At 46.9% G+C, this 13,560-nt stretch overlaps 1 protein-coding gene across 2 annotated transcripts in view; it reads left to right on the top strand.

Annotated features, from left to right (window-relative positions):
• ARHGEF18 (Rho/Rac guanine nucleotide exchange factor 18) overlaps positions 1-8,821 on the top strand; it is a 48,417-nt gene extending 39,596 nt beyond the window's left edge. For both annotated transcript variants that reach the window (XM_056512649.1, XM_056512650.1), the window contains 4 exons: positions 525-992; positions 1,683-2,007; positions 3,737-3,859; positions 3,952-8,821. In XM_056512649.1, coding sequence (XP_056368624.1) covers positions 525-992; positions 1,683-2,007; positions 3,737-3,859; positions 3,952-4,112 — 1,077 coding nt within the window. In that variant the 3' untranslated portion in view covers positions 4,113-8,821. The remainder of the gene's footprint in view (positions 1-524; positions 993-1,682; positions 2,008-3,736; positions 3,860-3,951) is intronic.
• Positions 8,822-13,560: the final 4,739 nt, after the last annotated feature.

Here is a 13,560-nt window from a genome sequence, read left to right as displayed (position 1 = left end):
TAAATATAATAAAATTTATGCAGGTGTGGAGAGGAGCTACCTTGAAAATACCCCCTGCAGCTGGAGTGAAGTGCAGAATTTAGACCTGAGATTCAAGGAAGCTGTGCCTCATATTTTGGAGGAAGTGTTAGAGTGTTGTCTTAAGTAATTATTTCCTTTTTCCTGCTCACTTAATTCTTTACCTGCTTTGGGTTCTGTCTGCTCTCTGTGCTCATTATTCATACACGTGTGTATGGATTAGTTGTTTTTACTGTTACCTTGTAATCAACAATATTTTGACTGTTTTGATTCAGGGTAACAATTCTAAGTACAAGAAATGTCCAATTTAACACACATAAGCATAATTTATTTACCTGGCCATCTTCAGTGTCGTGTCAGTCACCATGGGCTGTAAGAGCTGGAATTAAGATACACTCTGGAAGAAAAAGTTTCTGTGACCTCACCTGGCAGATGCTGTTGTCTCCTGCTTACCTGGGCATGTTTTTGAATCTGGATGCCTCATGCTGGACTTTTATCCCCTCCAGGCTGTGATATCTCAGCAGGACAGCTGCATCGAGGTGCAGCGAGCCACCATGGCAGACAGGGAGAAGCAGTACCGGCTGCAGTCCACCCGAGGGAACCTGCTGCTGGAGCAGGAGAAGCAGAGGAACTTTGAGAAGCAGAGGGAGGAACTGATGAACGTGCAGAAGCTCCAGAGCCAGCTGAAGCTGGAGCAGCAGCGGCTGGAGCGGGAGCGCAGCCGGCAGCAGAGGGAATTTGAGCTGACGGAAGCGCGGCAGCAGGAGCGCGCGGAGGATCTGCGGCAGCTGCAGGAGAGGCTGAGCCAGGACAGGGAAGAGCTGGAGAGGCAGAGGGAGGCCTATCAGCACGACCTGGAGAGGCTGCGGGAGGCCCAGAGAGCTGTCGAGAAGGAGAGGGAGCGCCTGGACCAGCTGAAGAAGCTGAAGAAGCAGAACACGGTGTCAGGCACCTTCTCCCCAGAAATGGGCCAGGTGAGGGGTTGGTTTTCCCAGTTTTATTCCTATTAACCCACTTGCTGTACCACCAACCTGTTCTTGCCTTTCACTGGCCTCCTGGGACCATCACCTGAAGTAGCTGGTGATGGCTACACAGAGAGATCAGAGCTTGGCAGTTTCCCAGTGTGTCTGTGAAGTTCCACCCAGATGCCTGGCAATGAGAATATTTTTTAAAAAGATAGAAATGAGTTAAAATGATAGAAATAAGTTATTTTCAATTGTGGCTGACAGTAGTTTTCAAATTCAGGAGCTATCCTATTGCAGGCAAGTGATTGCAGAAACTGTGCTACATCAACAGCATTTTGTACAGTTGATTTCTTAAAACATTTCTTGTGTTTTAAATAGAAATTTGGAGGTCTGATTAAGTTGGTTCATTGAAGCTTTCTGAAAGTCCTGTTTTCTCCACTCTGTCATCACCCTGTGCAGTCTGCTCTTTCCTAGGTGCACTGTTAAGCAGTTTGGAGCTGCTGAGGTTCTTTTCAGTGTCCAAGGACTTCCACTCTTGCTCTTCTTTCTGTTCCCCAGGAACCTTTAGGCTTTGTCTACCCTGCTCTGCTTTGCACTAGGAAGCACTTCATGCTCTCAGGACTGGGGATGGTCTCTCCTCCTTGTGCTGGAGAGGGTGGAAATCCCAGTTTGACTTAGAATGCGTTTTTCCTCTTGCAGAGCCAGATGATCAGCCATTCCATCAGCTTCAATGGAGAAGGGGTGGAACCCTCAGCAGCTGGCTCCAAATCCTCAGTGAGAGTGAGCTCGGTGGCCGGGCTGGAGTTCCTGGAGCGGCCGGAGCTGGTGCGCAGGGACAGCACCAGCCTGGAGAGCCGCGCCTCCCTCAAGAACGAAGTGCCAATACATCTCCTGAGTGCAACCAACCAGATCCAGAAACCTGCTGCAGTCCAGCAGCAGATCCCCACCAAGCTGGCCACCTTCACAAAAGGAAGCAAGGAAAAAGGTGGCAAGAACAAAGCATCTCATAGGACAGACAGTTCAGGTATGTGTGATTTTAAGTCTGTTTAAATGCGTTTCTGATCTCCAGCAGGATCACAGGGAGATAGAACCCTGCACTTAGACCTCTCTATGAAACCCAGAAATTAATAAGCTGCAAGTTATTAGTGTGTTTGCTGCAGTTAAAATCTCTTAACCTCCTAAAATCCTGTTAGGAGTTCCATGTCTGTGCTATTGGAATTGGAATTATAACCCAAAGGGATAATGTTGAAAATGGAGTTATGTATTCCAACACAGCAGAATGGTGGTAAGAGGTTGTAAACGTGGATGTAAAATCTTCTTGTCTAACTGTAGTGTTAAAGAAAAAGAGCAAAACCAAAAAAAAAAAAAAAAAAAAAAAAAAAAAAAAAAAAGGCTGTTGTGCATGAGTAGAATGTTTTGAGGCTGGCTTAGCCTTTTTTTTGCTGTCTGTCCAGAGTTGTAGTGACATTGAATGCAGTGCTTTTCTTAGCACGAGTCCGTCATTAAATACAGATCTCCAGGCCAAAATTGAGATGCTGTGTGTGTTGTAGAGTTGAAAGGGGCTAATTTTGTCACAAATAGAAGCAAGAATGCAGTCACCCTGTTCTGGTGTAATTTCTGTTTCTAAGTGCTGGGTTCTGGAGTAGTGATCTTTGCCAATGACAGACACACTAAAAACCATTTTATCTTTACCACTTAAAGTTGCCCCACTGCCAGCTTAGGGGAATAGCCTGTAATTTTAAATTACAAAATTGTCTTCTTAGCATTGTGCTGGATTCAGACTTGGCAAACTTGTCCATCACTCTGCACTGCTACAGAGGACTCAAGCCAAACCTGAGAGAGAGAGCAGAGGGAGGGGCTTTGGCACATTGCACAAACATCTGTCTCTGTCGTGCATAAAGTTTAGTGCCTTTGCAAACTTGCTTGTGGTTTTTGCACATAAATGAAGCATGTATCCTCTTAGTCTGCATGCCAAATGCTGATAATATAAAGTTCTAATGCCACATCTCCCCTGTTTATTTTTAATAGCTCTTACATAATGGTCTCTGCAGTGGAAATGGACTTAATGGTGTTTTTCTGTAATTTATATGAAAGGTATAAACCACAAATATATTGGTCTCTATTCTCTTGTGAGCATTAGTGGGCTTCATGCTTGCTATGCCCATGTGTAGATCTTAGAATAAAATGGAACAAAACTTTCTGTACCAGAGGCAAAATGCTGTGTATTGAATTTGGGTTTTGTGACATGTAAGGAATGTGTACTGAAAGAGAGAGGTTCTTTAGATCCAGAATAGTCATTTCATGAACTGCTTTCATTGTTGAAACTAAGAAAGTGGGAGGGTGTTATGCCAGAATCAGTGGGCTGTGCTGCTGAGCAGCTGTGAGACAGATGGAGAGCAGAGACAAAAGTTCATCACAGCTCTGCGTGTTAGAAGTAGCACAAATGGCCATTTGCTGTTTGAATTCTACAGACAAAGATTTTTTTCTCTCTCTCTCTGCTGTGCTTGATAATACTGGGTTTTAAATCTGAGATTGTCAGGGTCTGCCAGTAACTGAACTAAAAGTCTCAAGGAAAAGTTTTGAGTGTCATAGTTTAAACAGCTGAAGAGAAAATTTAAGTAGGACCAGCTCTTTGTGGTTTTACAGCTTTCTTGGGTGTGTAAAGGTGTCAGTCCAGTGGTGCCAGCATGAAGTAGTGACATTTGCAAAGTGCTGCTCGCCTCAAATGCTAATTTATGAAATATTTTCTTCAGCCTCTGTTGATCAGAAGCAGCTGCTTCCCTCCAGGCTCGTTGGGCGAGAGGAGGCTGTCCTGAGAGGCCGGCGCTCAGCCAGCCCGTCCCTCCCGAGCAGCCAGACCACTGCATTCCAGCCAGGTATGCCTTGCCCACTCTGCCTGTCCTTGGATGTGCCTCAGGCTCTCTCTGCAGTGCCATCAATGTGTCTTCTTCCATTTTTTCCACTCCAGAACTGTATGGCCCTACAGATGCTCAGCCAGAAGCACTTTCATCTGCCTCAGCGACTCTCTTCAAGCCTAATAACGTTCAGGTTCAGCCCCTGGTGCCCTCTCAGCCCAGCCTGTTGAATGTGCAAGATGATACCAGCAAAGAAGATGTCATTTTCTTCTAATTGTTTCCATTTGAAGATGAATCACCTGACACACTGTTTCAAGAACTCAGGCCCCAGTGTACACCGTGATGGAGACCCAACATGGATGTCTTCTGATCCCTGCCCAGTTACTACAAGCAAGGACCAAACCAGGATTCCTGTCCTGCTTTGTTGGCTTCTCTGCCAGCAGCTCAGAATGAGGGCACAGTAGTAACAATTTGCTTTTAAATTCTCCAGTGTATTGACACAAGGCATGGCTATATCAATTCAGAGCATGTTAAAATTCTGACATTTATTATAATGTGCTCTTTTTGGAGAATGTAACTGTTCATGGGCACCATCTTGTAAATTGTTGTCGTTGATGTTGAACCATCCTGATTTTTATGTAAAAAGTTTTAGTAGTAGGCCCCAAAATGGCTGCAAATTTTTAAATCTGTTTTCCCAGGTCCAGGTCAGTAATGGGTTGTGTGTTGGTAACCAGGTGACAGCAAGCCAGTCCCCTCCCAGCCAGGTGTGCCAGGCACCGTGAACCCAGTGGCACAAACCCCATGGCCAGGTACAGTGGAAGAGAAGGTAAGGTGAGCTTCTGACAGCATCTTCAAGGGGCAGGAGCTCCACCTGTTTGTGTTTGGACTTGTGAGAAGTCACAGTAATGATGAAGAGTTGGACTGAATGCACATTTCATTGGCCACCAGCGTCACTGGGATCCTTTGTCCCTGTTGGGGACAGCAGGACAGGTTCCCAGACAAACTCGTGGGTTGGTTCAGAATGAACTTAGAGATTTGGATTTTGTTCTTTGCTGAAGACATGTCTAAGAAGTGTTCAAATGCAGTAATTTATTGTCTTGTTTAATCCTGTTTTCTGCATCCTTTGTTTGTCTGTTAATTTGTTGGGACTTTACTCCCAGTACCAGAAGATATCAAAGCTGCTGTTACTGCAGAGACTGCTCTGCAGCATCGTGTTAGGAATGAAGGGAATAAGAGGTATTTGGTTTTAGAATTAAAAATAATTATAATAAAAAAGTACTCTGAGCTAAACCTGTGTTTAGCTGCTTTCAGCTAAACCAGCTTTGATACCTCTTGTGAAATGGGTCAGTTCTTGATCATGAAATGGTGGTGACATTAAGTGTTCTGCTGAAAAGGCATTATTTCCCTTTGTAGTAATTTGCACAGTCATTTTGTATTGTTTTTCATTCTGTCTCAGATTCCTTTCCCTCCCTCACCCAAGGATGTGTGTTCTGGTGTGTGTTGAATGTGCCTGGTCAGATAATGATGCACAGGAGAGATTGTTTAGGGGTATTGTTACAGAATTAAAGGAATCAGGATCTCAAAGCTTAAAATCTTGGATTAATACCTTTCAGGACATGATTGATAATAGCTTTTTTTAATATCTTTAACTGATTTAAAGTGATTTTAGCAGCAGTGAATGGAAGGCCTGGTCAGCTCCATCTAGTCTCATGGCAATGGATCCAGTGTGTTTGCCAGTCTCCTCAAATCACTGATCTGTCCCTGTGATTAAGCCCTGTGTGATGTTAGTGATGACTTTAAGGCCATAACTTCTCTTTTCTTGAGAGTTTTAAAATTATTTCAGTAGTTAAAGTGCAAGAAAGTTTATCAATTTTCAGCAGAAAACAACAGCAGTTTATATTTTTAAGTGGTGATAATTTGGGTTATTGCCTTCAGATGAGAAATTGAAAAACCCAAATTTACTGGTCAGGGGAAAGATAAGCTACAAAATACTAAACAGGTCTTAGGGACAAGCACTCCTGCTGGAACAGTTCTTGGGTTTAAGGGTCTTTTTCTTAGCTGAGTGGTGCTATACAAACCTGGCACTGAGTTCAGTGAGAGGAAACTCCAAACTGGCTCCTCACCACATGGGGATGCTCCCCCAGCCCCAACAAGTGAAATTGGACACACTTGGCTTTATAACAAAGAACTGCTTGGTAAATCAGCAGCATTGCAGAGCCTGGAATGATTGTCAGCAGGAAACAGAGTGGGACTGTTCCACTGATGATTTGGTGGTGTTGGGATACCATTTCTTTGGTGATTAGAACAGAGTTCCATTCCACATTCAGTTTTTGCATTCCAAAAAGTTAGTTTGGAATGGAGGGGAATTCTTAAAATCAGTGTAACTCCTGATCCATGCAGCAGTGTGGGATCTAGCAGCTCTGTAGGACTGGCACTGATTTTTCCACTGGATGATGTGCAGCTTCCAGTCACCTCTGGTCCCCTGTAATTTCCCCTGGAAGCACACAGGGAAGCAGTAGGAATGCACAGGATGATCTCTCCTTCATGCTGTGGTTTGGGCCACTCCTAGTGAAAACTCAGTGTCCCTGCTGCCTTAAATTGCCAGGTTTTTAGGAGTTTTAGCCTAAAGCTGTTGCATCAGTGCAGTAAATCACCTCAGCCAAAAAGGGATGTCAGTTTGGGTGCTTGGAAGCAATTTTTGGAAACATTTATTTAGGTTTATTTTGTGCCTGTCCCAAAGTATGGAAGGGAGTGTTGGAAGGGCTGGAGCAGCTCATTGGCTGCTTTCTTCTCCTGTGCAATGGATGAATTCGAATATAGAACAGTCACATGTGGAAAATGAAGTCTGCAGTGAGGTCCCATTTATTTTAATGTTTTAACTGAAATGTAACTTTTTTAATACTTCTTGTCAGCAGTGCTTGAAATAAGTTTTGGCTGATAATAAATGGACCCAGGCCTGTGACAGGCCAGGCTGTTGGTTCAAACTCCAAAAGCTCCTTGGAATATGGGTCTTCAATCTGTAACTGAGAAATTAACTTAGAAATCATTCTCTGTCCTCAGTGTCTGGCTGCAGCTGCCTTTATGGAACCTGTCTGCACCCTGAGCAGAGGCAGTGCCCTCTGTCACTGGGGTCAGCCTGGAGGAGGTTTTGGAATTAGCAGGTGCTGTGATACCTCAATGCTACCAGAGCGTGGGCAGGGGATCTGTAGAAGGCTGAGGGAAGCAAGTGAATTGTTTTCTTTTAATGAATATGACTTTCTTTAAATGAATCATGGGTCTCTTCACTTGTGCAAAACTGAATCTGTGAAATTGTTAACAAATCACTCCAGTTGAGTGAACTGGTTTTGGACTCTTCACTCAGATCTTGTTCCTAGAAAAATAACTCTTCGAGGTGAATTAATTTGCAAAGTACTGCTGTGTCCTGGGCTAAGTAACCTGCTATTGATTCTGAGTCATATCCTTCTATTGGACTTTTTGATCACTTCAGATAAAAAACTTTCCTTTTAAGTGATTTCTGAGGATTAGACAGTTCAAAATTCTGTGCCTCCAGGTGCCTTTTGGCTTCTTTCTGAGCTGGGGTGTGGAGGAAATGCCAGCACGAGCTTTGAACTGCCACCATGCTTGCTTGGTGTCACAGCCTTAAAATTATCAGCTTGTTTGTGCTTCAGTATTGTGATGTTGCAGTGTAGAGGCTGTTTCTATGGTTCTGATTTCAATTTGAACTCTGGTGTTAAGGAGGCTTCCTCTTTCTCTTCCCATCTGGAGTGTGGAGGTTCCATGTTCCAGGCTGAGGATGCCTCCATGGCCACTAGTGCTGAGCACAGCTGCCCTGTGTGTGTTGTGGGTGCTTCCCTAGTTTTTAACTGTGCTGTCTGTGGATTGTAGCTGTGGCATGTCCCACGAGTTGAGGTCGCTGATCATCCCCCAGCGTGAGGCAGAATTGGTGTTCCTAGAGACGCTCGCCTTCCTGCACAGCTAGCAGTCATCCTAAATAATTTGCAGGCAGTTTTGTCTTTCTGAGTAGTGGTCAGATGATTCTGCATACATGGAGCTTGGTGTTTGTCATTTGCATTTACAATGAGAGTCGAAACTTAAACTAGGAAAGGGTTAAAAATACTTATTTCATTTTACTTCTAACTCTGCGGAATGGGAGCCGAGGCTCCCCGGTGCTGCTCAGTGGAGTCCCTGTGTGTTGTGCCCCCCATGCAAGGGAGTTTGGAGATTTTGTTGTCTTCCCCAGCAGTTCTCACATTTACCAGGAAACAGATCTGCATGCCAGGTTACACAAGTGCTGTAGGCAAAGCAAAGCCTTCCCCCTGCTCTCTCTTCGAGACCAGACCCAACATCTTCGTAACCACTGGCGACTTCCTCATCCACCATCCTCCACAGACAGCATCTGTGCGAGCTCTGGTTCATACATTTGTGCCATGTTTATAAATCAGTTTTTTATATTTTTGTACTGAAAGAAATTGGAGCACTTTAGAAAAGTTGATTTCAAATTCCATTTCTGTCTGTAGCCAGAAGGAGATCTCTCATGGGTGTAGATCCTGTTGGCATAACTTTGTGCATCTCACTCAGAGCTGTGAACTCTCTTGACGCTCTTTAGTCTTAGGTCTGGTTTCTAGGGCCACCTTGCACTGTAAAGATTTAATAAATAATCATGGTCCATGGTTAAATTGACCATTTTGTTGGGGAAGAGTTTGGTTTTGTTTTTTTCGTTAGGGTGTAAACATTGTAAATATTTCCTTTACTGTTGATACTGCAGTAGCAACATCTCTGTAGTCTTTATTTTATTTGTAAAGTTGATGGTTAAATGTTAATATTCTGTTGAATTGTGCACTCTTGATTAATTGTAAACATGATCTTAGCACACCAAATGATGATTTTTACAATGATTGCAATGTTTCTCCACTGAAGGATTTCAGAGCTGCAATAGGACTGAAACCAACTTCTAGCAATAAAAAAAAAGAACATTTAAAAATTGTCTGCCTTTATATCTGTATAATTATTCATTGTTTTCTATTTGAATGAAGATCAAAGCAGCTGCCACTTCTCACGTGCTTCTCATTTTCTATCCTGGACAGAAATTATGTGCCACAGGAGCAAATCTGTGACATTTTCCTGAAGGAGAGTACAGAGCATAGGAGGAGTTCAGTGCAGAATACAAATAGCTGCAGCCCTTGGCAGTGAGGTGAACACCTGAGGGAAAGATCAGCTGCTCCCAAACATCTGAACTCTGCTGGTGAGAGAGAGAGAGCTTGGTTAAGCTGCTTACATTAGCATGGAGGTGCTTTGCATGGTGCCAGCCTGAGACATGCCTGGCTCTGTCCCAGGCAGTATCGGTTCCCACTTGGAACAAGGATAACAAAAATAGAAACTTTCTCCCTAGTGCTCGTGCCAGTTTGGCAGCCCTTGCTGCCAGCACCATCCCATAGCCTCTGGCTGGGGCTGCTCTTCCCAGAGCTGCAGCAGGCTGAGCTTCCTGGTGAAATCCCCACCCGTGGCACAGCTGGCAAGCAAATGCAAGAGCTGTAACCTCCAATCATTGCTAGAGAGGAGAACATGCAAAACCAGGGAGACAGTGGGAGAACTGGGCCTTGGATTGGTGCTTCAAGGAAGAGGGAGGGGTTGATCATGGAATCCTGGCTGCAGCCAGGGGTGAGGAAAACCCTGAGCCAGGGTTGGTGGCAGTGCCAGCAGTGGGGTCTGCCTGTCACTGCCTTTGGGGCTTATCAAAGCAGCTTTGTGAGGACTCTTGGCCTTTGTGTGCAGGAGTCAGTAAAACAAGCCAGCATTTGTCAGCCTCTGAAGTGCATGTGACATCTGGCTTGTGACACAAACTGGAACTCCACTGGAAAAACAATTTTTTTTCTACTTTTCCACATACATAAATAATCAAAGACTTCTAGGCAGACCAGTGTTTAAAATTTGGTCTTTATGGGGGCTAACAGGCTGTCATGTGAGAGAATGACGTCTCAGAGTGTGTGTGTGTAGAAGCTTTTGCTTGTGCTCTTTTTAGGAAAATATTTCTTCCATCTGTGGAGCTCCTGGGAGCCGAGCCACAGTGCCCACTGGAGATCAGTCACTGTCTCTGTGCTTCCAGACCTCGTGTCTGTGTCACCACAGCAAGGCCAGTCACTCCATGTCCATTTCTAAATATTTTTTGGCAGCAAGAAGTGGAATCAAAGCGGTTTTTTGAGGGAGAGTCTAGGGTAGAAGCTAAGAGGAGCTGCACTGCACTCTTGTGCAGCTGTTTTCATGTCAGACCTGCAGAATTGTTTCCAGGAAGACAAGAAGAGCCTGGATCAGGGAGATCCAGGGTTAACATGGCCAGGAGGGATCCCTGCAGCACAGATTCCCACTGGGAACTGCCCAGCTGCAGCAGCCCAGAGCTCAGCAGAGGCAAGTTGAAATCCTGGGCAGAATTTGCATCTGTTAGAAGTTTGGTGCTGCTGCAGCCATCCGTGTTCAAAGGTGTGTAGGTGTTGCTGTGTTCAGTTTTTGCCACAACAGCGGGGCAGACATTCCTTGGGGGTTGCAAACACCTTGGCTGGCAGTGGCACTGATAAGGCTGTCACTGCTGTGTGAGACACGAGGTGTGATTTCAGCAGGGTGTGACTTGAGGACACACCGGCGGTGCCTTCAGAGCTGCTCGCTTGCTCACGCCGATATTCCAGCAGCTCCGCCCTGCCTTGTCTCTCTCTCCAATCTGTAGCTAATTAACCCGAAACCCAAACCACATTCTTTCTGTGGATGAATCACGCCGAGGCCATCGGCAATGACCAGCTTTATGCTAAACCTCTCTCTTTCATGTGGGTGAGACAAGGCTGATGGTTCCCATACATGCATCTGGGAGCCAGATGCTCGAGGACAAACATGCACAAAGGATCTTGGCTCCACAGTGTGCTGCAGCAGTGGGAATGTGCTGCTTGCTGCCTTTCCCTTTCCTCAGCCCTGTGACTCAAATCCGGTTTCATTTCTCATCCCAGCGATGGGGCCAGCCCAAGGCTCAGCAGACAGGGATGTGGGGCCTGTCCTACATAGTTTGCTGCTGCTGTGCCCGTGGGACCTGGCAGAGGATAAAAGCCAAACCCTCCTGGAGCTGGCAGTGCTGGAGCAATGGGACACAGGGTCCCCAGCTCTGGGACTATCACAGGCACTGCAGGCTCAGACAGGGCAGCATCATTTTGTTCTGGGGCTCCTTGACTTTGCACAAGGGAGGGAGGGACAGGACACAGGGAATGGCTTCCACTGCCAGAGGGCAGGGCTGGATGGGATATTGGGCAGGAATTGTTCCTGGGAGGGTGGGGAGCCCTGGCACAGGGTGCCCAGAGCAGCTGTGGCTGCCCCTGGATCCCTGGCAGTGTCCCAGGCCAGGCTGGACATTGGGGCTGGAGCAGCCTGGGACAGTGGGAGGTGTCCCTGCCATGGCAGGGGTGGCACTGGATGAGCTTTGAGGTCCCTTCCAACCCAAACCATTCCAGGATTCCCTGTGCACAGGACCATGAAAATTCGTCACTGACAGCTCAGTGTGGATGTGCCTCTTCTGTGTCATTTCTCTGTGTGGAGCACAGTGTCTTGCTAGACCTGAAGCCATCCCAGATGACTACACATGAAATGCAGGTCTGCCAGGGAATTTCAGGTGTGCAACATCCCTTTTCACTCGTGGAACATTGGAAATCATGAACAAAACCACATTGTGTGTAATTAAAACTTTGTCTTTCCTTGGCTGCCATGAATTATCATTGTAATAGTTCCTTGCTAGATGTATGGTGGATGTGCTGCAGAACATTTTCATGATCCATATCCCATCTTAACCAGGGAGGAGAATTTCTCAGCCACTGCTGTGCTTGGAAAGGAGAAAGGCCACGATGCTGTCTTGGTGGTCTGGTAGCAGGAGGTACCTATGAACTCATGCACCAATTCCCTTAAAATGAACCCTGTCTGTCTTGTGGCCAGGAGGGAGGTGATCAGTCTGATTCCAAACTTCTCTGCCTGTAGTGGCTTCTAAGCTTTGTGTGAGAAGAGGGACATCCCATGGGACAGTGATATCACACTAGGATCGTTTTGCCCTTGAGCCAAGTGATGCCCATGTGAGTTGCCTCTTCCAGATGTGACTTTGGGCTGGGGTCTAACTATGCAGTTGGAGGTGCAGACACAATGTGGGGGTCTGGGCTAGGAGAGGTCTAGGTTCCACCTATGCTGAGATTCCAAATGAATTCTGTTAATTCATGAGGACTTCTACCCCAGCAACCAAATTCACCTCTAAACCAAATCCACCTACAGCTCAGTTGGCCTGAACCTTCTGGCCCTGGCACTGAAGCAGCAGAGTGGATCCACACATGGAAATGTCAAACTGGGAGAACAGGTCTGCTGGGACAGCTCAGGCGTGCACCAGTGAGGCTCCCTCGTGTTCCCCAGGGTACTCCTGGAGCTGGGAGCTGGTTCCTGCCAGGAGGAGGAGCAGGAGGGACACGGGGCTCTGTGCCAGGTGAAGGAGGATGAACTGATGTGATGCAGCCCGGGCTGCCTTTGCTGCCGGCACAGGGAGCAGCCCAGCCCAGCCCAGCCCAGGTGTGCTTGGCTTTCCCTGAGAGGGGTTGGATTGAAAAGTGACCAATGCCCAGCCCCTGCAGAGGCTGCAGCAGGGCTGGGGCTGGTTCCCCAGGCTCAGAGGAGCCGGGCAGTCGGGCCCTGCTGCTGCAGGAGGCGGATGTGGCGAGCAGCCAGCGATTATTGCTCGACAGAACAGCTGCTGCTGCTCAAACCTGAATGAAACCAAAGCGCAGTCAGACTCTGTCCAGCCTCAGGAGTAGCTGGAGATGTGACAAAGGTGAGGCAGCTCCTGGCTGGGTAACAGGGCTGGAGACACTTCCAGACAGCTGCTGGTCCCACAGAGTCCTGTGCTGTGACTTTCCCTGCTTGCAAGGCACAGCCAGCCTTGGAGAGGGAGCTGCTGCATGGTTGGATCCCATGATCTTGACAGCCTTTTCTCATCAAAAGGAGTCTCCCTGCTGCTGCCTGTGTGCTCCAGGCAGGCTCTGGGCTCCTCTCCCTGCAGCCTGATGAACTCCCCTTGGGCTCAGCCAGTGACAGAGAGGAGGCACAGCAAGGGTGCAGGAAAAAAGGCCCAGCCTGGGGGATTAAAATGACAAAAGCATCAAAAAAGGGGGTGGAAATGAAGCTGGAGCATCTGCTCCAGCCCCCAGCAGCAGGGCAGCTCCCTTCCTCTCCATCCTGCCAGCTCTTGCCTGTGCAAGCAGCTCGGAAGAGTTGTGACATTGATTTATTTAATTCTGAAATAATGGATCACACCCAAACCATGCTTCTGTGGTGAGACAGTTGCTTGTACCTTTGGTGCCTGTTTCCTCTGACCATGCTGGTTCCTGTCTCACCTCCTCCCCTTAACAGAGCTTTTCTTTCCCAGGCACTGCCTGTCCTCACCTGGAGCACACAGCCCTTTGGGACAGAAGGGGCAGCACCTTCTCCCATTCTTCTGGATCATGAGGAAACCCCACTCTGTGGAGAGTGACCAGGAAAGGGCAGAGAATACCTTAATCTTTGAAGCTTTGAAGAGATTTGTGTCTCCTTCAAAGCTAGAAGGCAGTGTGAGATCTGAACTTTCCTCAGTCCCAAGGTACAGAGACACAGAAGATCTGAGCCCTTGACTTGGACTGCAGCAGGGAATGCTCCTCACTGTTCTGCCAGGCTGGGAAAACCTG

This window comes from Oenanthe melanoleuca, chromosome 28 (assembly GCF_029582105.1).
Source record: "Oenanthe melanoleuca isolate GR-GAL-2019-014 chromosome 28, OMel1.0, whole genome shotgun sequence".
NCBI classification, from domain to species: Eukaryota; Metazoa; Chordata; class Aves; order Passeriformes; family Muscicapidae; genus Oenanthe; species Oenanthe melanoleuca.
This window is presented reverse-complemented; position numbering and strand designations above follow the sequence as displayed.